The following is a 27006-nucleotide window of genomic DNA, read 5'->3' as shown; positions in this document are numbered from 1 at the left end:
TGTTTAAAACTGATCCCAAAATAAATGAGTGATGTGAACAGGTGGAGAAATCACAACTTAAGTAACCATTTTAGTCCACACTGCTTTACCAAAAGCTGAAAATGGCTCTCAGATTACATCTATTAGTAATAAGTTGTAAACACCGCATTTTTAAACACCCCTGTAGGAGCTGTGTTCTTTTCTTTGCAAAACTGCATGCCACATAGATGGCTCAAAAATAACATTTCTCTTTCAAATCTTAATTGTGTGTGTTTATAAACCCTTTTCAAAATTTTTTATTTGCTTTCTGACCAGTTTATTTAAACTAGCAATACAGGAAACCAAAGCTGAAACCAAATAAAAAGGCTTAAGGTAGAACCACAATCTGGATACAGCGCCATTTCCAAAAAAGAGCAAAGACAGCAAAATAATACACACAGACAGAGCAGGACAACTAAGATCTGCAAAATGACCTGACAATTTCTTTTTTGTAGAAACAACAAGGCTGAGAGGAGACCCATAAAACCACAAAGAGAACATGTAGACTCCTTGTGTAAAGCATTTGGTCTAAAATTAAATGGAAAATACTGCAAATTGGTAATACTTACTGGTTCAACATATTTTTGTTTGTTCTTCACTTCATCATGCCCCACTACTCTGTTGAGAAATTACTGTACATCTCACAAAAATAGTTTTTCTTTGTTACATTCAATAAAGTAAGTATAAATTACAAAGTACAAAATTGCTACAAGTACCAGGCATCTTTATCCTCTTTTAAATTAACCAAATCTAAACTAAAACAAAAGCTGCATCATTTTGAAACAATTACCTTCAGTTGTTTTAAAAGAAAATAAAATGACATAATGAATCTAGTGTTGACTAGGCTGTAGTGTTATAAGTCAGGGAAACTAAACTCTAAATTATCATACTGTGACATAAAGATACTCCTCTTTCTGCAATAATTTTTAAGTATAATAGGATTTCTTTTCTGAAAAAAGATTAACGGAAATCAACATCAATCCCAACCCCAGAGTACCTGTAGGTGGTGGAGGAAGAGTTGCTGGTACTAATGGACTTGCAGCAGGAGCTCCAGGGCCACCATATGGGAAGCCAGGTCCAACTGGATAAGTGACTGATGGCTCTGATGCTGCCATGGAGGCAGGGGTATGGATACTTCCTGGGAATACAGGCTGTGTGCAAGGGAGTTGGGATGAATGAAACGTAGGGCCAGACAACTGATAAGAAGGAAGAGATGATGGGGGAATGAAGCTTGGTCCAGATAAACTGGAGCTAGGCAATCCTATGAGGCTACCCGAGGGAGCTGCAGGCACAGCAGATGGCATTAATGGATGCTGAGCAGGAATGGTCGGTTGTCCACTTGGAAAATCTCTAGGCTGGCTGAAAGGTGGTGGCTGAGGTAGTCCTGCAAAATAAAATCACACAACAGCTTAAATGTAAAAAAACAAATCTTGATTGAATGTGGTTATCCACACCTAAGCCATATAATTTTCCTGGTACTTTTTAAGGTCTGATCAAACTTAGCTGAAAACTGCTAATTCTTACTAAGAAGTAGTGTAATGTGTCACATTTAAAACATCAGTGCCTTTAAACATCAATTTAGTACACTTCTTAATATATTTTCCTTCAATGCAAATTTTTTAATTTAAATTGGGTCAATGTGTTGAGGATGTGCAGGGAATAATTAGCAAATGCCTCTGTTCAATATGAATGCAACTCTCAGTTTCATAACATCTCCTCCTGGACCTTGGAAGGGATGTGGAGTCCAATGGGATTTTTGTATAAAAGCTCAAGTATGAGGAGGCAGCTGCAAACAGCTCTGGCTGAAATGTTGCATACCCAGCAACCCTTATTTTTATTAAGCTAATACTGAGAATAATGTGATAATACACTCTTGCTAAATAAATAAAACCTGAATTAGGGTTCTTCTGAAAAAAAGTCAGAATCCTCATATTCTGTAGGGTGCTTCCACTTTGCTTAAATCCACCCCTCATACTGTGAATTTTTCTCTGGATGATCAATATGCATATCCAATATAAGTAAACATTATTATTAAAATTACATTTTAAACTTATTAATTTTGTTTTTTTTTTCTTATGGTACAGTATGAAGTAAATATTAAGTCTGAGATAGACTTGAATTTAAGGTTCGTTCACTTTGTCACCAAGTGAAAGAGATATAAGTTACTTTGAATTGATGCCCCCTAAGAGTAAATTTGGCATATATATGCAATAAGCAATACTGTATATAACTAATAAGTGATAAATTAAATTTCCTGCAACTCTTTAATCTCTTACTCTTTGAACTGGTAACTTTTAACTACTTTCAAGTTAAATAATTAGTCTTATGTATGAGTTTATCATGAAATCTTCACAGAGAATATGGGATGCTTATAGGGACACCTTGAGGAGAACTACTGAAATGCAATTTAGGTAATCTGCTTGTTACTGAACTCAATACAAATATAGATGCATTTACACCCAGTATAGAAAAAGGACACATCATGAATAACTGTGCAGTAGGTATTCAGTCTAAGGGATATACTTGATTTTTGTTATCAAATGTTAGAACATTTCAAATCACTGTCAGACAACAGCCCAACATGTCAGAAAGCTATATTTTCATGAAGCTCCCAAAATTGTCCTAACATTGTCATAACACAGCCATAAGAAAAAAGATTGTGTAATATAAATGAAGAAAAGAATTTTACCACAAATTACTGGCAGTGAATAACCAAATCAAGCAATGATAATTACCTCAAAAACAACAAAGAAGGTACATAGTCATTCTCCGCAATAAACATGCCAGACCCTGCTTTTTGGTTACAAACATGGACTGTTATTGATGTAGTACTTCAGACACTGTGGATATTAACTGGAAAGTATGAACAGTACCTGCAACATGTGCATGAGATCTCCTTTATACTGTAATAGTACTGCATATTTTTTCTCCTCGCGCAGAACTGTTGGTTCAGATCTGCATTCACATGCTATCAAACAGTTGGGAAATGAGAGCTTCCAAATGGACCATTTTTATTAGAACTACCTTTAAAAATTTAGGGCTTCTAGTAAAACAACTTGGCTAAAACCACACTTTCTGAATTCATTGGGTTGTATAAGATCAACCCTTCATCTCTTTCAATAATATAATAAAAAAGGTCAATCAGAAATTACTTTTCAATGGTGAAATTGTATATGGATCTTTTCCGCCTATCAATCCTTCTGCCGTTTATTTTTAATACCTCATTCTAAAAGACCTGTGTCTTCCTTAGCCTTAACCAACATCAATTCCTTATCAAATACAGAAAGGAGGTTGTTGATGATTGTTTAATAGCCTATCCTGCCACTGGTAATTGTGAGAAACAGAACTGGTTAAAATGTTTTAGTTTTAGAAGCACAAGTTGCTGCTTTAATGAAAAAGCGCAACCATCAGTGAATATTTTTATGAATCTAGTTTAGAAAATTTGAAGCCCCATGCATATTATAAAATCAAATTTTAAATGGTAGTGGAAAATACATAAGTGCCCAAAGAAATACTCGGAAGGTAAAATTATGTTTGTAAAATCAGCTTTTAAGCATTAAAGACACAAGTTGTTGACCTTAATGTGTAAACACGGATAAACATATGCAGTGCTGATGCAGGTTTATCAGTACAATATGTTGAAAATGATGATATAATTTCTATGGTAACAAGCTGCAAAATTATCAACTCAATTATTTATAGGAGCTCAGTGCTTGCATTAATAAGATGCACATTTTTGTTCTCACTAATTAGAACATTAAAACAATTTAGACGAGAACATGACATTCAGCCCAACAAAGCTCGCCAGTCCTATCCACTTATTTCTTCCGAAAAAACATCAAATTGAGTTTTGAAAGTCCCTAAAGTCTTACTGTCTACCACACTACATGGTAGCTTATTCCAAGTGTCTATCATTCTTTGTAAAAGAAAAATTGTGTTTGTGGGAAATCAACCCTTAACAAGTTTCCAACTGTGTCCCCCATGTTCTTGATAAACTCATTTTAAAATAACAGTCTCAATCCACCGTACTAATTTCCTTCATAATTTTAAACACTTCACACATGTCACCTCTTAATCGCTTAAACTGAGAAGGCTCAGCTCTTTAAATCTTTCCTCATAATCCATCCCTTGTAGCCCTGGAATCAGCCCAGTTGCTCTTCTCTGGACTTTTTCTAGCACTGCTATGTCCTTTTTGTAGCCTGGAGACCAAAACTGCACACAGTACTCAAAATGAGGCCACACCAGTGTGTTATAAAGGAGACAGGAGGAGAGGTTAGGAGCATGCGTTGATACAGCGCATTGCCACATCTACCACATGACAAACCAACTCAAGATTCCAGATTAGGACCTGATTGCAGCAATGCAACGGTGTTATAAAGCTTGAGCATAACTTCTTTGGACTTGTATTCCACACATCACACTATATAACGTAAAATTCTGTTTGCCTTCTTAATGGCTTCTGAAGACTGTTGGGAAGCTTAGAGTCCACTATGACTCCTAAGTCCTTTTCATAAGGTGTACTCTCGATTTTCAGACTGCCTATTGTGTATTCAAACCTAACATTTTTACTTCCTATGTGCAACTCTTTACATTTACTGACATTAAATTTCATCTGCCACAAATCTGTCCAAACCTGTATGTTATCCAAGTTCTTCTGGAATGATATAATGGATTCCATATTATCTGCTAATCCACCTATCTTGGTATCATTAGCAAACTTAACCAGCTTGTTACTTATATTCCTATCTAAATCATTTATATATATTAAAAATAGCAGCAGCCCTAGCACAGACGTCTGTGGAACATCACTCTTAACATTGGCCAAATCTGATAAGGTTCCACGCACCATCATCTTCTGCTTCCTGTATCTGAGCCAATTCTGCACCTATCTAAAAGCATCACTCTGAACTCCCACTAAAGTATTACCTAAATGTTAGAATAAAGTTAAGAACAGCACAAAATGTTACCTGAAGCGGACATTGAAGGTTGTGGATACATAGGGCAAGCTGTAGGCTTTATATACATGCCAGATGGAGCTCTCTGGGAAGCAGCAGGTATTCCAACTGGTGGAAAAGTCTGTACCACAGGGGATTGTACTGACTGTTGACTAAAACCTTTAGGGTGTGAAGGCTGGCTGGTCGCAGGCACCAAAGAAATCGGTGTTGGCTGAAATGACACCTTAATATTTTAACAAACAAACTAATAACTAATTAAAATGTTTATATTATATATAAAATTGCTTAAAAAGGTATAGTAACTGTTTTGAAGTCTTAAAAAAATCTTACCGGCATATTGGTCTTTGGATTTGTATTCTGTGTGGAATCTACAGGCTGTTTAACTGCAGTAACATTGATTCGGTTATAAGGGAAAGGAGGTGGCTGCTGTCCTGCAACTGCCTCTCCCTGAGCATAAAAAAGCCTGTCCCTCAACTGCATTATTGAGATCTGTGGAAAAAATACATTTTTTTATGAATGCTGAATAATTTAAACTGCAAAATTAAATATACAATATTTTAAAACAGGTAGGAAAATAAAAAATACTAACTGCACATACCCAGAGTACATACAGTGTTTTAGACTAAAAGATTTACAGTATTAGCATATCCAAATTTATAGAATTAGGCTAATCTTAATCTTTAAAGGTGCATTTAATCAATGAAGTCATTAGTATGGTATACTGAACATTCTGAAACTATAATTTTTACTTACTAAACTTGAGTCTGTAGGCAGGAAGGTCAAGGCTGCTGCAAGATTACCCTGAGCTGCTAGAAGATGAGCATACTGAGTCAATTTCTCTGCAAGAACTGGACCTTGAAATGGTACATCACTACCTTGAAGCTTTTCTATAGACTTGCGCAAAATTGTCATCATCTCTACCACACCCTGCAAATTAAACAGGGGAAGGAATATGTTTTAAGTATGTAAGTAGAGTCAGCAGAACTAGTACAAATACTTAAAGATAACATTTTCAAGCTACTATGAGGAGGAGTAACATGACAAATTCTAAACATGTGTCAGCATCACACATTCATACTATGGGAAATTTTAAATGAATTTTATTGAAAATCATACAGCTTCAACTAGTTCAACACCCTTTATATGGCATTACCCAGTGCACCTTATCACATAATCATTACCTACCTTTCTCTGCTTATACCGAAAAACCACCTATACCAGTCTCTCTTCAGTTAAGTACTTACTCATTACTGGTACTATTCCTTCTAAATTTATTTCATATCTCCACTATTGTTGGCTAGTAGCTACTAGTGTTGATTGACGAAATTTGTAAAAACATTTTTCATCATAAATCTGCTGTATTCACCAGATGGCCTTGTTTGTTAAATATTTTCCTGGAAATTTGCCCTGCAGCTGTCTTAGTTGAACTTTTTTCTCCCAAGTGCCCCAGGATGCTTTGTGAGATCAGCATGACACCACAGTAGCAGCTAATGTTAGATGGGACAGCCTCCAAAATAAAAAAAAGCTGGCTCAATCAATTGGCCCAAAATAGCATAAAACTTACAAATACATTTAAACACAAAAGACACATGCAGAAGGAAACTGAAAATGTGTTAGTAATGACTTTTTGCATGGACTTGTACTATATGTGACAAGTGTGTAATATGCCAGGCTACTCTGCGAATAGCATTAGCACTGTGCAGTTGATGCAAACATAAAGGAGTCAAAAATCCATGTGCTTTCGTTTTACACATATTTGGTAATAGAGGTAAGCAAAAGGGTTAATGTAATTTTTGGTTTGAGAGTTGAATACCTGCAATTGAATTTGTGAAGGTCAAGCCTTAATGAGTTCATTCTTCCTGTCTACAAGTAACTTTACTGTTCTGATATTTCTATTTATTTTATCCCTGTGAGCCACAGTAGAGAAATGTTTAGCACTTCTACTAAACAGCTAAAGCTATGTACTTGCCACAATAAGCTCTATGGTATAGTTAGCAGGTGTTTCCCTAGCCATCAGGGACACATTGCACCATTTTATACCACTGAACACTAAGTTCAGCATCTCCTTTTCCATTTACTTGAATGCATTTTGCTGAGTGTGACGAAGTTCCCAAATATTTCCATCGTTTCTCTAAACTCACAGCAAAGCAAATTCAGCTCAACACTACTGGCTACATATCACTCAAAACTGTCCTATTATAGCTTGTATAGCTTTTTTCCTTTAGTGAAAGCGAGACTCCTTTATGAATATGAACAAAAAACAGATTCAAGAACTTCCTTCATGCATTGATTTCTCCTTACAAGCACTGAAGAGTCAGGAACTCCATGTTCATTCAACATATCTGACTAAGTCGCAAAACTTTACTTTCTCCAAAACTACTTTAATGCAAATGTCCAAATCCATACATACATAATTATTCAGCATTTTATAAAAAAAGAAAAATGACTACCATCTTCTCCAAAACTGTATATTTACAGTGTTTCAATGAACCCACAAGAGATAACCGTGCAAAGAATGCCAATCCATCAGACAGCATTTTCATGCACATACTGTACACGTGCTTGTTACCGGCACAATTATGCTATTTTGAAAGTTAAACATACTGCATAAAATCACATTAATCTATTTATTACTTTACTGAAGTCAACAAATACAACTGTGGTATAGGAAACAAAACCTATCCTGGCCCAATCAATTGGATGGCTCAACCAAAGCCAAGACACTGAGCCAGTTGACTGCAAGGCACACTCCCACATTCATACCATTTCGGGGAAATTTCAAACCATAAGACTATAGGCTAGCATTCCACTTCTGAATTATTTGTAATCCATTACCCTAGACACTGAATTTGCTCTCTAGAATCCCTTTTGTGTGATTTTGTTCATATGAAAAGTTCACCCGATCTAGACACTGTGAATTGACAGTAAGTACTACTTCCTTGCAAAATACACTGCAAAAAATAAAGTTATTAGCAACTTTGTTTTGTTGTTATTGATATGCATTTGCAGGTGACATGTTTTATGAAATCAAGTGCTATACTGCTTTAAAGTAAGCACATTAAGTATATTTTAAAGCTTGTGTTGTTGGTCTGGACTAATGCTCTACTTGATGCATATGAAAACCACTTGCGAGGGTGCAAGATTAATAAAAATTACTAAACGCAGCCTAACTTAATAAAGCAAGTATTGTAAGGGTTATATACTGGAATGTAACTTGTAATGGTATCAGTCCAGTATACAATAAGTACATGTAAAACAGACAAAAAAAATCTATGCTGCCACACACTTATGAATTAAAGAAAAGATATGGCTCTAGCATTTACTCCAACTGAAACCTTTATCTGTTTATTTGTATTTTGATTCACTGTCACAAAAGCCAAAAATTGCCAAGAGTGTTTATCTGTTATTTATGAAGACCTTTTGTTTGTGCCTTGTAACATAAACAGCACATTTGCAATGAAAACTAGTAGCAAGCTGTAAAACCAAGGTCCTAAAAACATCAATTTGATAATTAAGTAGTTAAGTGTCTTTGTAAAACAAAGTAAAAAAACAAAAAATGTCAATTATAACAACCAATACTACAATTGGTCTTGCATGGTAAAAATGAAAACATTTTAAATGTTTCCTTTAAATAATCACATTTATTCTGTACATGCTACTTTGATGTGTAAAACATTTAATTTTAACAAAAGAAGATTCAGCTTTCTCTTTCAAAAGTAACAAAATGAATGAATAATAACTGTTCTCCATTACTAATAAACAAGATTTAAATAGCAGATGAAAGGTACACTTTTGTATATACACCAAAAAAAGAAAAAAATATTGTAGTAAAATAGTGATAAAAAAAAAATCAATCCCTACAATTTCATAAATTGTTAATTTGCTTTTTAGCTTTTTTGTTTCACGCTTCCACCGACTGACTCGAACTAGATCTGGTATCAGCTTTGAAATTGAGGAACATGGTCTATGCCGGGGTGCCCACAATTTTTCGGCTTGCAAGCTACTTTTAAAATGACTAGTTCAAAATTATCTACCTACATTAAAAATGCTTCATTATATATATCATTATATATATATATATATATATATATATATATATATATATATATATATATATATATATATATATATATCATTATATATATATATATCATTATATATACTGTATTATATATATATATATATATATATATATATATATATATATATATATATATATATATATATATACTAAAAAATACCAGCTTACAGCGGAGAAGTAGTGTGTTAAAGAAGCAATGAAAAAGAAAAGGAAACATTTTGAAAATAACGTAACATGATTGTCAATGTAATTGTTTTGTCACTGTTGTGAGTGATGAGTGTTGTTGTCATATATATATATATATATATATATTTACACACACACACAAACACATATATATACATATCTATACATATACACATATATATATATCTACATATATACACATACATATACACACACAAATAAATACATACACACATACATACACACACACACAAATACATATATATATACATACATACACACACACATATATATATATATACATACATACACACACACATATATATATAAACATATATATACATATACATACATATCTACATATATACACACACAGCTATTTCGTATCAGTGCAATACGCTGCTTGTTAAAACGGATAACTCCGCTCTTACGTGCAAGTCTGCGTGGATATTATGAACTATCGTATTTGTTCAAGTTCTATTTAAATTTTAAATAGAAGGAATTTTTATTTAGTCGACAGAAATATCTTTGGTAGGAATGGTAAAAACAGACAGGAATATTATTCGTGAATAAATCAACTCAAACCTTAAACAACTTATAATATTTTGCTCTCCATAAAAATTTATCCTGTCTAAATTATACAAGTTAGAAATAAAGTAAACGTTAAAAGAACAAACATTCACATTTCTATACTCTTATGTAATTTTATATAAAAAATAAACTTAGATTTTAAATATCCCAAAAGATTTTGCTCTCCATAAAAATATATCCTGTCAAAATGATACAAATTCAAATATGAACATGCTGCATAACAAAACCTAGAAATATAAATGAAATGTGTTCCTTTCAGCAATAACAAATCAAATCATTCAGTTTTCTTTGCTCATATGTCATTTTAGAGCTGGACGCCTGGCATCTTTTTTTGGCCACAGGTTCGTTTATGTTTGGTGTGAGGTTCTGTGTTGTGGAGATTCTCAGGATGGATTGCAGGTGCTCATCAGTGAGGCGACTCCTGTGTGCTGTTTTGTTAGTCTTTATCACTGAGAAGAGCTTCTCACACAGATATGTGCTACCAAACATGCACAAGGTTCGAGCCGCATGTAGACGGACTTTTTTTGTTCTTCAAAGTCACCAAAGCTCCGTGCAAACTCAGTGCGCAGTGCGCTCAGTTTATCAGCAAAGTGCGTATTTGGGAACACCGTAGTGACGACTTGGTTTAACATTACTTGGCAACAGGGAAAGTGAGGCAAGGTGCACTGGTGCATTTGTGTCTCCCATAAAAGCAGCTTCACTTGAAAACACTTTGTGATTGTGCACGGGTTAAAACGTCTGCTGAAGTGTCAGATTCTTATTTAATTATGCTGCTTTCTGTATCTTCTGCATTGCATTCAGGTTACCGTGATGTTTTGTCTCATAGTGCCGTCTTAGATTAAATTCTGTAATTACAGCCACATTAGCTCCACAAATGAGACACACGGGTTCAGTAAACATATACTCCGCCTCCCATCGGTTTTTAAAGGCTCTATTTTCAGAATTAACTTTTCTCTTCAGCATCGTGTGAGCTAGCCGCAATAACTTGCAGCATCAGAAGGTAGACTTGATTAACACGGTAAGTGTTCGGCAAGGCAGCTGAAGCGCTGCATTATGGGATATGTAGTTTATTGTGTTACCAGCGCTTCATATACCCGGGCTTTAATAACAATAATACAGTATATAAAATGATCTCGGGGCGAATATAATTACACGCGGGCGGATGTGGCCCGCGCCCTTGAGTTTGACACATATGGACTAAATAGAACTTGAAAAGATATATTTTTCAAATGTGATCGCAATTCAGATAGAGTTGGCGCACTACAGCCTGCATGCCTCAATAAGTCATCCTCCCTCGCTCTTACTTTTTTACCGTTCATCTAATGAATACACCGAGTATGGCTTTACCAAAACAATCATTGATGGCGAATAAAGTATCCATTATTCGAGTATGTAAATCGGGATATATATATATATATATATATATATATATATATATATATATATATATATATATATATATATCGCATCGGAGAAGTAGTGTGTTAAAAAAGCTAGAAAAAGAAAAGGGAACATTTTAAAAATAACGTAACATGACTGTCAATATACAGTATTTGTTTTGTGAGTGTTACTGAGTGTTGCTGTCATCAAGGATTTGATTATCATTATTTCTTTCAATCAGGTTCGTATTTGTAGGATGTGTTGTGTTCAAGTTACATTCCGTGTTTGTCAATCGTTGTAAAGATGACAGCTCGTCTTCTTCTTTATCCGAGACCTGACACACTGCATGCACGGGTTTTTTTTACACTGTCTTCCTTTAGCGGGACATTGACTTTTTCCAACGTGTGCTTTGTTTCCGCAGTAGTTGGATTTATGAATATGCTTGTATGTATCAGACGCTTCATATTTTTTGCTGCCTTTTGAATTGTGTAATTCGGTTTTTGTTCAGCGCTATTTGGAACTTTTGCTTTTTATCTGTGCACAGCGTCAGTTCACGTGAGCCGCTCGGTGTACATGCATCGAAGGTTCCCAGCTGTGCTGGTGCCATCTCGTGCTATGTCCATGGCTGTATTTAATGTTACCTTAGTCCAGGCACTTAAAACTTTCTCTCGCAGTTTCGCTGAGTTTGCGTCAAACACCACCCTGACCATCTCATCTTCCTCTCCATAAGCACAGTCCTTCACCCGTGAATATTTACCCGTGGCAGTTTGCTATTGGATTGCCGCTGACGGACGGCCTTATATGGGCAGGCACTAAATTACAACGCCAGCGCAGCCTGTCTATGAACTTAATTTAAAGTGTAGGTTTACATCGTGCTTTGTTTCCGAAGTAGCAGAACTCATGAATATGGTTGTATATGTCACTCGCTCGCTTCTTATTGTTTCGCTGCCTTCTCAATTATATAATGCATGTTTCCTTCAGCGCTTTTATGAGGTCTTCCTGGTTTTCTATGTACTGCGTGATTACGTGGGAGGCGTGATGATGTCACACGAAACTCCGCCCCCACGGCGTTGAAGCTCATCTCCATTACAGTAAATGGAGAAAAACTGCTTCCAGTTATGACCATTACGCGTAGAATTTCGATATAAAACCTGCCCAACTTTTGTAAGGAAGCTGTAAGGAATGAACCTGCCAAATTTCAGCCTTCCACCCACACGGGAAGTTGGAGAATTAGTGATGAGTCAGTGAGTGAGTGAGGGAGGGCTTTGCCTTTTATTAGTATAGATTTATATTATTTTTAGTAATTGTGATGTGGTTAAAGTGTTACTGTGGAGTTTAGCTTTGTGTCACAATCAGAACTGTATACTTAACGGGTTTGAATATGATATGAGTTTAATGTTAGTGTAAGCTTACTGCACTACATTTACATGGTTTGCTATCTAGTCTTGTTTTTGTCTGATAAAAACATGCATAATAATAGTCAGTGAGTGAGTGAGTGAGGGCTTTGCCTTTTATTAGTATAGATATATGAATTACCTCCAAAGAGCGCTGAGACTTTTGATATCATGAGCGTGTGTACAAAGGGGTCTCCTGCCCAGCAAAAGTCGAGCAGCCAGCGCGTGCATAGCTGTGCCGGCCTTTGAGACACTGACTGCGCTTCTGCCTTAAGTCAAAGTGAGCACTTTTAATTTTTTTCATCCGCCCCCTGACCTATAGCCCAGACAAGTGCAAACACGGGACCCCTTTTCTACACCACGGCAAAATAATATTAAGGCGATTCACACTTTCTTTTGCACGATATACGATTATCAGGTCCTCAGCTCGGATTATGAACACACGCATACGAGTGGAGGACTCACAGTGCCATCACAGCCGAATAATGGCGGGGACGTCTCACCAGTCTACAAAAGACCCACCGCGACTGTCCCCAAAAGGCGATCATAACGTCAGCGAACACATCTCTCTATACTATATAAAAGAAAAAGGCAACTTTCCTTTCTTTACACCTTTTTTCCTTTTATCCCAAACCAAAGCCTTTCTCTCTTAACACGGCAGAGGACACAAAAATAATTTTCTTTAATTGCCGGTAAGGCACATTACCAGAGGCACAAATTTGAACGTTCACATAGAAAATGTAATTTCTATACCACAGCCGTCGTGTAGCGCCTTTCAAAAGGGATCTACTACCGAGAGATGATCCATATACATTTTAGCTGCTGTTAGTTACTTACCTGTTTTGTTACACAGTCTTTAAAATGTAGTTTACCCATAACCACTCCAGTAGTGCTCAATGTACCTGTACTTCTTAAAACGTTAATGTTTTACTGTTTAATAACTTATAGACTATATTTCATTATTTTTCCCTTGCACTCAGTGACCAAAGCTATACACACACATATAGACATATACATACAAACATACACACAAGTATATGTATGTATATGTATATATACACACACACACACACACACACACACATACATACATACATATAATTTGTGTGTGTAGATATGTATATAGATATGTAGATATGTATGTGTATATATATATATATGTATATTATATATATATGTATGTATGTATGTGTGTGTGTATATATATGACAGCAGCAATCCAAGCTGTGAGAAAACAGTAAAAAGGAGGCGTGTCAGACGTCGTGGTACATTTTCTGATGCAGCTACGAAAACAACTTTGTGACGCTGCCACCAAATACACAAAACAATTACTTTGACAATCATGTTACATTATTTTTAAAATGTTTCCTTTTTTTTTCATAACTTCTTTAACGCATGACATCGCTGCGAAGCGCGGGTATTTTGCTATATATATATATCACAGCGACACTCATAACAGTGACAAAACAATTACATTGACAATCATGTTACGTTATTTTCAAAATGTTTCCTTTTCTTTCTCTTTCCTTCTTTAATACACTACTTCTCCGCTGCCAAGCGCGGGTATTTTGCTAGATAGATAGATAGATAGAGATAGATAGATAGATAGATAGATAGATAGATAGGTGAACAACACTCATATCAATGACAAAACAATTACATTAACAATCATGTTACGTTATTTTTAAAATTTTTCCTTTTCTTTTTCGTACCTTCCTTAAAACACTACTTCTCCTCTGGCTTGGTATTCTGCTAGTATATATATATATATATATATATATATATATATATACACACATACTGAGTATCAGAGGTGGGTTGTAACAAGTTACATTTACTCTGTTACATTAACTTCAGTAACTTTTTAAAAAAATTGTACTTCTAAGAGTAGTTTTACTGCACCATACTTTTTACTTTTACTTGAGTACATTTGTGAAGAAGAAACGCTACGCTTACTCCACTACATTGGCCAACACTCAAATTGTTACTTTTTTTCCCCATTAGATAAAGTCTGACAGACAATTTTCAATCTGCTCTGTGTAGTGTATGCTGTCAAGTTGCACACACACCTTCCATTGCGTCTCCAGCTATCACGCAAGGTTTTGGATGTTCCCCAAATCAAGGCGCTGCAGCTTTGAGGACAGATGTTGCATTTTTCATTTGAAAGCATTAAATAAGCTAATCATATTGACCATGGTTTTCTCTTTTCCTTGCAGCTGTAAATTAAGCTCATTCAACATGTTGGTCAGATCGGAAAAAAATGCCAAGTCTAGCGGCCATTGATCGTTATTAAGTTACTTGTATTCTGCATGTTTAATGACAAGGAGAAACGCCTTTTTCTCTGGCAAGGGGTCTTGAAATCTTAGCAGGAATTTCTCCCTAGCCATCTGCCTCAACAAAGGCATCTTTTATCATCTCTCCATCTTGGAAGGACTTCTTATGCTTAATGATTGAGTGACTCACCTGGAACGATGCTTCGGTGTGTCTGCCTTTGCTTTTGAATTCAGCCGAGTAAAAAATGACGGCTGTCCGATTAACTGCGATTTTAGTTCGCTCTCCTTTCTCAGAAGGAAGTCAGTTTCGCAGTTTTTATGAACAGTTCGAAAGTGCCTTTCCACATTTTCCTTCTTTGGAATAGCAATGATAGATTGACAGATCAGACAAACGCACTTCGATTGTGACATTGTGAGAGAAAAAAATCCTCTTCCAATTCCACATAGAGCCCATACCCAACAAATTTTTTTTAATCCCTTCTTTAGTCGATATAAATTGGAAGGCTAACTAGATCACTTAGATAGCCGGAGTTTTGAAGTAGCTTTCGCGTTTGATTGTGCGTGCAGGATGACCAGTGTGTTAGAAGAAAAGAGATCTCAGACTGGCCGCCCTGTATGTCAATCAAGTGGCAAATGCCATAGGGAGGATATATGATAGACTAACATTTAAAAAAAATTTTTTTTGAATGCAACGCGATCTACCTGCACTACCTTTGCGATCGACGTATTGGGCACCCCTGGTCTATGCAGATGGAAAAAGATTGTGCAGCTCTGTCAAGAGAAGCTAAGTTTTTTAAAAAAAAAAATCCAAAAAGAATAATTAAAATGGAAGCAGGAGTTCAATGCATGAGAAAGCAAGAACATGTAAGCATATGTCTAAAACACTAGAAAAATACAGAACCATGAAGCTCCAGTGTCCAAAACACTACCCCAAAGGCAGAAAAAATAAACACCTGAACAAAATGTCAAAAACACTGCACTGGAGGCAAACCCTTCAGTAATGAGAACCAGAAGGTGCACGTGCAAACTGTTAATCAACCACAGCTACTCACACATGCAAGAGGCAAATCACAGATAAAAATAAACTTAATCGTGAGTTTTACAACTACAGGACAAATCTGATCAAAAACACAATTAAACGTATATAGATCAGTGAATATTTTTATTTATTAGCTAAGGCTGCTAACCATGACCCTGTGTTAGGATATAGCAGGTTGGACAATGACTGACTGACTAAGTCTGTTGATATGTTAATTATATCATTTTAATTTAGTAAGATTAAGAAAAATGTCTGGTGCCTCGTGAAAGATTCATGACATGATGCTTTAAACACTTGCTATCACTGTTACTTATTGGTATCACCAGACAACTTCTTAACCCAAGCTTTGTCATATGGAATATACAAAGCCAATATTCCTACAATTAACTTGCCAACAAAAACATTAAATATTTGAAATGTTTTGTGTATTTCCAAGCCAAGAAACGAGTCTCCACTTACCTCTAAAGCAAGTGGTGACAAACATTCTTGTTTCTGAACCCAGCATTCAACTAGTTTCTCAACATTTCCAGAGCAGATATAGCACAAACATGCCTCAAGGCACATTGAATTTTCTCCCTCAAATTCCAAGCGAGATCCCAAGGTATCTGTAAATATACAGAGCACACATCTAATTGTTTACTAAAAATTTAAAGAAAGTGTATCAGAAAATTTAAGCTAACTGTATGTTAATTTAATATAACAGAGGACACCTATTAGGAATATTATTTAATCAGTAGCCATTTTATCAGATACTCATCTTTCCATACTAGTGACTGTTCACTTAGTGACAGAATGCTGTGTACAAAGCAAGCAAGCATGAATGATGGTCCTATAGTCAGAGACAGACCAATGTTGAAAAGTAGTAATGAAGCAAGGGATGGCATATGTATAGCAACAGATGGGCCATGGGAAATCAATAAAAAGTAGAGCAAAAAGAGGTACACTATATCATAATGCACAGCTTATCAATCATTGTCATATATGGTGTATGGCAGCTGACATTCCAAATGATATCCACCACTGCAGTATATGCTATTTAAGTAGATACTGAAGAGATTAAAAAAACGAAAAAAAAAAAAAAAAACACAACTCAATCAATCAGTCTAGTCATCCATTCTTCAAGGTTTCAAAAATGCACAACTAGGATGACAAAGTAATGACATACAAGATGATAAGAGGGAAAAATCTATTCCAACTAAAGATGCATCACAAGATCCCCTGTGATAGCTATTAGAAAGGACTGGACATGATGGAGGTGTCATCCCCATGCTAAACTTTGAGACCTACATGAGAAATTCAGGAAAAAATAAAAAAGAAAGAAAAAGACAGACTAATATTCATATCAGCATAAATTCTACCCAAAAAACAACTGGGCTTGTGTTTGTTTCAAACACATATAGTTAGATCTAAGAATCTGGTTATATCAATGAAACTTTTACTTTAATTTACAGTATACAACTATTGATAATTAGCAACTAAATTGTTTTTACATGAGCAATCTAAACTTCTGTAAGTATTAAGCATAACCACCATTTGAAACTTCACATACACTTTCAAAGAAATTCATGAAGAATACATAGTTGCGACTTATTTTTTGGTAGGGAAGCTTTAATAAAGCAAGGTGATTGTTGCTATTCTTATATTATTACATTTAAACCTGATTTATAACTTCAGCTTGCAAATATTAATAAAAATGCCTTTTTACTTTTAAAATTACCTAACACTGAATTTCTTGATTTCTTGTTCAATTAAAATAAACAGAATCCATGAAGTAATATACACAATATTCTTCTCATGTCTAATAATAAACGTTCAGTAATGCCAATAAATTTTAATAGATTTCTAATGCTAATTTAGTTTTTAGTTAGGTTTTAAAAAGTACTCATCTTTAATGCATTTGGCTTGAGTTGCACAAATCTCACCTGGGTTTGTAAGTTTCCTGTGTAAAATGTTATATAGAACATTTTTTTTTTCACAGAAACTCTTAAAAACAAGAGGAAATTTTATCTATGACAGTTCAAAACAAGCAGCGGGTTGGGGGGAGGTTCAAAACCAGACATTTTAAATATTTAAAATGTGTTTAAATTTGAGACAAATAAACTATCTAAGTTGAAGAGTCATTAGATTGACACGCCCTGAAAGGAACGAGGGGACATTATTATGGAGTACTGTACTTTTTTTTTTTTTTTTAATTTGAGATGATTTGCAAAACATGGAAACAATATATTTAAATGAAAACAGTACAAAGACAACATATCAAATAATGAAACTGAGAAATGTATTTTTTAATATATGCTCATTGGGAATTTGATGCCATCAACACATTTCAAAAAAGTAAAGAATGGTCATGGTTACCACTGTACTTTACTACACTCTTTACTACGCCATTTCTTTTAACAACACTCTGAGGAGACCAAGTTCTTTAGTTTTGAAAGTGAAATGTTGACCCATCTGTGCACGATATAAAACTTCAGCTGTTCAGCGGTTCAGGATCTCCTTTGTTGTATTTTTCCTTTTATAATGCAACAAATGTTTTCAATGGGTGACAAGTCTGGACTGCAGACAGGGCAGTTTAGCATCCAGACTCTTACTACGGGGCCATGCTGTTGTAATACGTGCAGAATGTGCCTTGGCACTATCTCTTTGAAACAAGCAAGACCTTTCCACAAAAACACATCTTTTTATAATCAATTATGTTCCAATTAACCTAATTAACTGTTAGATATTTCACCAGGTGTTTTTTAGCACCATACAACTTTTCCAGTCTTTTGTTGACCCTGTCATTTTTTAAACACCTTGCTGGCATCAAACTCAAAATGAGCACATATTTTTTCACAAAACGCTACACTTTCACAGATTCATCATCTGCTATATTATGTTTGTTCTATTTCAGTTAAATATGGGTTTAAATGATTTGCAAATCATTGTATTCTTCTTTATTTATATTTTATCTGACCTAAGGTTTTTGCAAACGGGGCCGTATTTCATATTACGTTGTCCACGATGCAAATTACTAAGAAAATACAGAATATCCAAATTTGTCTTATAAGGATATATCTTCTCCAATCAGTCAAGCTTCTCTGAAAGCCACAGTTAAACAAAAGGGCTGCAAAACGCATTATATACTACAGTGCAGTTCTGACATTTTCCATAGTGACCACCCCTGCATTTTCATCTCTGAACTGTAATTCAACTTTATATTGGTCCAATTTCAGACTTCTAGCATAGAATATATCCGAGTAATGCATTCTGAGAAATGTGTAATATTTAGATAAAACAAACTTGTTCCATACATGTCTAGAAACATACCAAAGTAATATATCAATTGCTATGAAGAATGTAAACAAATTCTTCCACTACATCAGTAAACTATACTATTTCTGTAAGAATATAGTGCATTCTTGAAAAACAACTATAAGAACAAGCACATACAAATTGTCACTTTAACATATGACCAAAATTGCAAGCAAAAAAGACTACTGTATAACAAAAATAAATACAAACAGCATTTGTGTTGTGTTTATGGAGTACAGAGTTAAGCATGTTGAGGTTAGTTGAGTTAGTGGGATTAAGGAGGTCATGGGAATGCATACAGACAGCATATGCAGATAATGAATATACCATAGATTACATGGAATTTCATCAGTTACTGGGAAGTTGTGGAATGGGTATACCAATCACAGTCTTCATAAAGTAATTGATAAATACTATACTATAAATAAATACTATACTATAAATATATGACATACAAGAATCTTACTCAAAATATAATCTTTACTATTTTAAGAAAGAAATATCAATATGTTAAAGGAATAGTTATACTGTTAGTAGAGTAAATGAAGATTAAAAATTGATTCTGATGCGTATTCTTACCACACAGTTTCGAGAATTCATCTGGACGAGCATAGGTTAGCAATGCAGCCAAAGCTTCTTTCCAGTTCTGTAAGTCACATAACTGTACTATGTCTGTCCAGTTCTGATTAACTACAGTAGACATGAGCTTCAAAAACACAATATATATTAATTCAAAAATAAACAAAACAATCAGATCAAAGTGTGACTTGTAATGTCTTTGGTTACCATTGAAATGCTGTTCTTCTGCTTGGCTAAGTATCTCTTTTGTGTCTTCCTCAGCAGTTCTTCCCCTCCACTTATTGCCAAGATGATTGCATCTGCATATCTGCCATCATTCAAGCAGAGCTCCACTGCTCCTTCAAAGTTACCAATCAAAAGGGCTTGGCTGATTAACCCATCTGTATCTATAGAAAAACAGTTAAAATTAAGTACATTTCCAAAATGTATTTATTATTAAAATTCATTAAAAATAGCATTTTGGCATGTTCTGGGTAATATTAATAAACAAAAAGTATGTATTAAGAACATACAGTGAATTAAGAAAGTATTCAGACTCCTTAACTTTCAGCATACTTTGCTGTAGATTTAATTTAAATTGATGAATTTGCCATTGTTCCCCAACAGTCTACATTCAATAACCTATAATGACAAAGTGAAAACATGCTTTTAGAAAGATTTGCAAATTTACTAAAAATCAAAAACTGAAATCTTTCATTTATTCAAATAATCAGTGCCTTTGCTATGGCATTCGAAATTGTGGGGAGGTGCATCCTGTTTGGTTTAATTATCCTAGAGATGTGTGTCTAGAACTTGACTGGAATCCACATCTGGCAAATTGAATTGATTGGACATAGTTTAAAAAGGCACACATTTGTTTAAATAAGGTCCTTCAATTCACACTGCATGTGAGAAAAATATACGAAGCCATGAAGTCCTAGGCACTCTCCAAAGACATCTACGTTCAAAGTGTGGTGTGGCACAGATCAGGGCAAGGGCATAAAACAATTTTAAAGCTTTGAGTGTTCCCAAGAACAAGCTGAATAAGTCTAGAACCACCAGGACTCTTTCTAGAGTTGCCAGTCCAGCCAAACTGAGTAAATGTGGAAGAAGAGCCTTGGTCAGGGAGGTGACCAAGAGCCCAATTTTCACTCTCAATAGAGCTTAAGAAAACCTCTGCTGAAGATGGGAGAATCTGTCGGAAGAAGGATTGTATCAGCAGCAGTCCATCAATCAGGTGTTTAGGGTACAGCAGCTAATTCCCACTTAGACTTTACTAATTGTTATTTAAATTACTCTAAGTGTATGAGGAAAAAGATTCTCTGGTCTGATGAGATAAAAATTCAACTCATTAGGCAATACTCCAAGTACTATGCCTGGCAATTCTTAACATCTACCTAATACATTCCCTGTGGTGAAGAGTGGTGAAGGCAATATTAAGCTATGTGAGTGCTTTTCAGCATCAGAGACAGGGAGATTGAGAATTGATGGAAGGACGAATTAAGAGAAATAATAGGTGGTCCTTGTAGAAAACCTGGTCCAGAGTCCATGCAGCTTAAGACTAGGGCTATGATTCACCTTTCAGCACAACAATGACCCAAAGTATACAATCTTACTACCCAATCTAAAAAAGCTAGAGAGGATCTGCCATGAAGAATAGGTTAAACCTAAATACAAGTGTGCAAGACTGGAAGAGACTTACCCAAGAAGACCAGAAACCTCAACTGCACTCAAAGAGGCTTTAACAAAGTGCTGAATTAAGGGTCTAAATACTTATATGAATGAGAGATTTTTGTTTTTCATTTTTAACAAATCTGAAAACATTTCTGTAAACATGTTTTCAATTACTTATTATATGGGTTGTTGAGTATAGATTGATGGAAAAAAGCAAATTTATTCACTTATATTTATATCTGCAGCACAATAAATTACATTGAAGGGGTCTGAAAACTTTCTGAATGCACTGTATATGGTAAAGAAGTAAAGAAAAAGCTAAATAAAACAAGTGCTAATAAATTTATTTTAAATATCTGATAAAAGCTACATAATTTATGCCAATTGCAGCCATCAACAAATGTTGTACTACAAAATTATGAGACAATTTTTACTATTAGTCCAATAATTAGTAGTGGGTGACATATTTAAAAGCAGTATTGCACATCTTATGTTAAATTTGATAAAACACAGTATGGGGTACCTGAAGTAATGGGAATTTGAAACTTTGTCTTATCATTGGGAAAACTTCCATAAAAATCTGAAGGTGATGATGATGCAGGGGAAGACAGGGTATCTCCTGTTGAACTTGATTCATCTAATTGCTGCATTAAACAAAAAAAAAATTACCAACGATGTATGTTTGAGTAAAGTTTATTATCATTGGCTCTTTCAGATTTCTATGAAAGCTGCTTTCTTTAATACTAAAACACACAGAGGAGTTGTAAACAACATACTAAATTGTTCTCATATCAGAGCTGAAACAATATTGTATCTACCTTATTTTTTTTTAATTGTGCAATCTAATATTTTGGATGCTGGAGCAAGGGCCTATCCAGACAGAATCAGGCGCCAGGGAGGACACAATCTTGAGCAGGGTGCCACTGAATAGCCAGGTGCACTCTTATGAAAATTAATGGGGTACCCAGATAAAAGCCTTATATCTGTACTCCGTTGTCTGAAGTTGTGAGGCAGCTACACTAATGAGTGCACTAAGATGCCATCCACACCACATCCACTAAAAAAATTACTTGGGAACCATTGGCTTCTAAAATTAAAACATTTAGAAGCCCAATAACTTTTTTAGTCTACATATATTAGAAACAAAATAGCTTGTATTAACATAAAAAAAGACTGTGTCCACTATTCTGTAACTGTAGAGCTCTATGCCCTTTTATTGTCAGATTCTTGCAATCCTCCATCATGGCTAAATGCTGATTGGTCTTTTGTTCAGACTTTGAAATTAAGTACTCTTTTGCTGGAACACCAAAACTAAGTACAGTCAAAAACTGACAGTCTATTCATCAGAATCTCAGCCTGTATCACAGAGCAAAAAATATACACCTGTTCATTTGAACTTGGCTCGGCTCAAAAAAAGATGAAGGACCTTCTGAGGATATCCTGATTAAATCCTTCAATGCTAAGACATTAAGTGAATTGTGTAGTTTTGATTTTATTCTGTTTTTTTGCAGAAAAAGCCTTGTTGACATTGTGTAGCTAATATGGGTAGCACACACATGAGCTCAACCAAATGCAAAACATTCCTGAAATCTGTGCAGTCAGGCTGTTTTTACAGGATAACCTCCATAAACTTCTGTATGTTCTGTGTGGACAACTTCTGTATTACACCCATTGTTTAATATGAAGGTTTTGTACCACTTTACTGGCGTCAATCTCACCCTCTCTTCCCATTAATAACAACAGAATCAGAGAGAAATGTCAAATGATCTCTTCCTCTCCTGAACTACCTTATTGTTCATCACATACCATACTTACATATTTTTTTTTCTATTTCTGGAACTGTTCTTCCACTGTTTTTTCAGTTTGTTGATCAAGGTCATCTCTAAATCTTAGCTGACTCAGACAGCCCTTCCCTTGAACTGGGTATTCTGAAATGTCATGCAATGCAGCTGTAGCTACCATTCACTGTTTAGCCAAATATTTCAGTTGTCTGTCTATCTGTCCACTTCCTGTGCCTCACCCTCCTGAACAATATACTCACTTTGGGTATGTAGTTCTATTTCAGTGAATTGTGTGAATTTCTGAAGATTTCCACTTCCCAATGGACTTTCCTTCATACCTTCAATAGTCATGACTTTTTATTGTAGCTCAAGCTTGAGGGGAAATCAAGGACTACTTCTAAAGTGTAAGACTGAGATATGAGATCCTCCTCAGTGTACCTATTCAACCTGATGTACCCATGTTACCTCTGGCTTCATCTGCCCCAAATGCACAACTTTTATCTTGCTGCCAATTAGTCTGATCTGCATTATTAAATATGCATTACATTGTGTTTAAAATTCCCAGAGCATAACAATGAAGGGGTATGAAGGTATGCCTTTAACCCCTACACCACTGACAGATAAAAGGTTTTCTGAAACCATTTATTTTTAACAAAATCAAATATGTCCCAACTTGTGAAGAAAAGGGGGAAAAAAACTTTAGTGACAAGATAAAAAAAAACAAAAATATGCTAAGATAAGATGTGTCATGTTGTTGTTAACCACATTTCTTTTTAGAGCTTCCAAGCTAGTGGCTAGTTAAGTCTGACTTAAGTGTGCACATTCACCTTGTAACTGGGTTTCAGTAAGGGGTTTTGTAAGAGTTATGGTTCCATGGTTGTTGCTCTCAGTCACAATTATGTCTTGCATGCAGTCAGTTATGAACAGGTTTAAATAATGAAGAGATCATCTGAATCCAATACATCTGCTTTCTTTATTAAACTATGATAACCTTTGTGTGCTGCTTATGCTTCAGCAACATTAGAAACATTAGTAATTGTACAATATCTATTCTCAGTGTTGCAATTTGTGTAGAATTATTTCCTCATACAATGCATACGGGTCATTTTCTCCCACTGTAGATGCAAAATCAGTTCTGCCATCTATGCATTGGATAAAGCAGCTGCTGCTCATGCTATGATGCAGTAGTAGTAAAAAAATCTACACAACTCTGCCAAAATCGCAGATTTTGTAAAATAAAAAAATGAAACCAAGATAAATCCTGTCAGAACTTATTGCACCTTTACTGCAAAATTGCAATCTATGCAAAGAGGAAGAAAACAGATCACAAACTGTTTAGTGAAAAAAGGAAAAAAAATCCAACAAAAAACAGATTGCATTAGTGTGCATACCTCCTTTAACTAATACTTTGGGGAAGGGCCTTTTGATTGTATTACAACACTCAGTCTTTTTGGGTAAGAGTCTATCAGTTTGACATATCTGGACTGGGTGATTTTTGCCCATTCTTTCTTGCAAAGTGTGAACTGTCACTGCATACTTATATTAATATTGGGTGTAACCTCCTAATGCATTTCTGTACCCTGGTATGCAAATAATTGGTCATTGTTCATCTCTGGTGTCTGGGTAAAGGAAACACAACATCTAATCTAGTCCCATACATGCTAAATCAGGGAGAGATCTGATGAGTGTGCTGGTCAGGACAGCCTTCAGAGCACAATAGATTCTACAAGTGGAATGTGGGTGGGCATGGCCTTGCTGAAATGTGATCAGGACTGACAGGATGATGTCACTGACTTAAGTAGTGCTTGGTCCATGTCCCCCAACACAAACATCCGATCTGAACAAAACACTACCTGAAAACACCCCAAACCATGACACTCACTGTGGGCCTTGTGTGTCAGGAGTATACAGAATAGATACAACCACTTATGATGTATTCATCGGACATGTATGCGACTATCATTCAATCACAGCTAAATCACTGAAGACAACAGTCTGTTGCTCCTTGCTCGAATCAGCTTCATTTGAGGCACCCCCGCATCATGCCTTGTGGTGACTATGAGTGAATATCATTCATGCCAAAGAAATACATGGCCACAATTCTGCTTCAAGCAGATGACTACATATGTTCTGAGTGGACAGTTCTGATGTGATAGTGGTTCTAAAGTTTGACTGAGGGCATTTATTCTGATACAGATAAGCACTAACAACTCTGAGCTACCCCGAACTATGCCTCCATCAGTGAATACTCTTCTCTTCCCAAAATCACCAAAACTGATGCACTGCATGCATCTCAGTAACAATTTCACAAAGGGACCATAAAGCTTTGTGAAGAAGATCAAGCTCAAACTCCCTTAACTACCATGCAGGAAGAACACTTCACAAAGTGCATGTGACTGTGAACTCAATTTATTGATGGCAATGGTGTGAACATTGCCATACTCTGTATCACCATGGGGTGGTCCACAAAATTTGGGGATTGGATCACATCATCATCTACACCTAATGTTTATTACAAAGTGTTTCGGTTCATATTCTTAAAAGAACGGTGAATGCTATGAAAAGTGGGTACAGCAGATTGAAGGCAACTGGTTTTCCAGTGCTTTGCAGATTAAAGATACTGTATAAAAACCAATATGGAATAGGGGATATTTAACATTTGAAAATAAAATACAAAAAAAATGTGGGTAGCTTGAATGTTGAGTGAGTTTGTATGAATGATTTGAGATTGTAGCCCTATACTATCATTATGATCGAATTAACACATTGACACTGCATTTGTTCATACAGTACTTAACAGCAAACAACAGCTTTTTATAATTGCACTGAGTGTGGTGTAAAGGAGGCTTCTCTTCAGTTGGTCTCTATGTTTTCTTTAACTTTATAATGTCTGCGAGAGTAGTTACTTCCAAGGAAGGCCGGAGAATAATTTAAGGATATGAATTTAATAGATGAAAACACTGAAGAAATGTTATATATTACAATATATTTTATATTTTCATATGATCGAATAAAATAAGTAAATAATACATATACTGCTGATAAGGTCAATTATTGTGCATGTTTGCATTTGTTCAAAAGGTGAATTCCTTTTTCAATATACTATAATGCAACATGAACATTTTGCATGAACTTTATGAATTGTATGACTGGCACAAATGCATTTGAAAACTTTTTTTTTTTTTAATTAAATTGTAAAAATGTAAGTCTGCAGACAATCATGTTAATTATGTTTCTAAGTTACAGTGTTTGGTATCACATAGACCATTGTAAAACCTCTGTAAATTAATTTTTTTTTTCATCATATACTTTTATATTTTTACAGCATATAGGTCAGATATTGCATTATTTTTCATTATGGAGCAAAACACATGCACCTTCTAACTAAAGTAGGATTTATTTATTTTTTTTATTCTCTTATGTACTTTTTTAAGCTGCAACTAAAACACTCCACTACTTTAACAACTAAAAACTGGCAAAAAAGCAATCTTTTTTTATGAAAAACATTTACTTGCCCCCTTATATGAAGGGTTCAAGTTACTTGATCGCAGCCAGTTTGTATTTCTAATGGAGGTCTACAGATACTGCATAAATCCATGTGCAGCAGTATATTATTTCTTAACAAGTCATGAAGTACTACACTTGCAACCTAAAAAGAAATAAATTCTGCATGATCCAAGTTCTCTAAATATGCCCTTTGCATCACTAGTCATTTAATACAACACAAATAACTTTCTGAAATGTAATTTATTAAATATATTAAATTGCAAAACGAATGCTAA

The 27006-nt window shown here is 35.1% G+C and overlaps 1 protein-coding gene across 6 annotated transcripts in view; it reads right to left on the bottom strand.

Moving 5' to 3' along the window:
* Positions 1-27006, bottom strand: part of sec31b (SEC31 homolog B, COPII coat complex component) — a 127391-nt gene that overhangs the window by 35645 nt on the left and 64740 nt on the right. For 4 of the 6 annotated variants that reach the window (XM_039772569.1, XM_039772560.1, XM_039772587.1 and 1 more), the window contains 8 exons: positions 21967-22087; positions 19998-20176; positions 19791-19917; positions 16377-16522; positions 5727-5900; positions 5304-5462; positions 4986-5196; positions 1016-1402 (listed from right to left, as the gene is read on the bottom strand). In XM_039772569.1, coding sequence (XP_039628503.1) covers positions 1016-1402; positions 4986-5196; positions 5304-5462; positions 5727-5900; positions 16377-16522; positions 19791-19917; positions 19998-20176; positions 21967-22087 — 1504 coding nt within the window. Of the gene's footprint in view, positions 1-587; positions 637-1015; positions 1403-4985; positions 5197-5303; positions 5463-5726; positions 5901-16376; positions 16523-19790; positions 19918-19997; positions 20177-21966; positions 22088-27006 lie in introns of all 6 variants that reach the window. The other 2 variants (XM_039772602.1, XM_039772577.1) reach the window with 2 other exon arrangements.

Source organism: Polypterus senegalus, chromosome 1, assembly GCF_016835505.1.
Source record: "Polypterus senegalus isolate Bchr_013 chromosome 1, ASM1683550v1, whole genome shotgun sequence".
Lineage (NCBI taxonomy): Eukaryota > Metazoa > Chordata > Cladistia > Polypteriformes > Polypteridae > Polypterus > Polypterus senegalus.
This window is presented reverse-complemented; position numbering and strand designations above follow the sequence as displayed.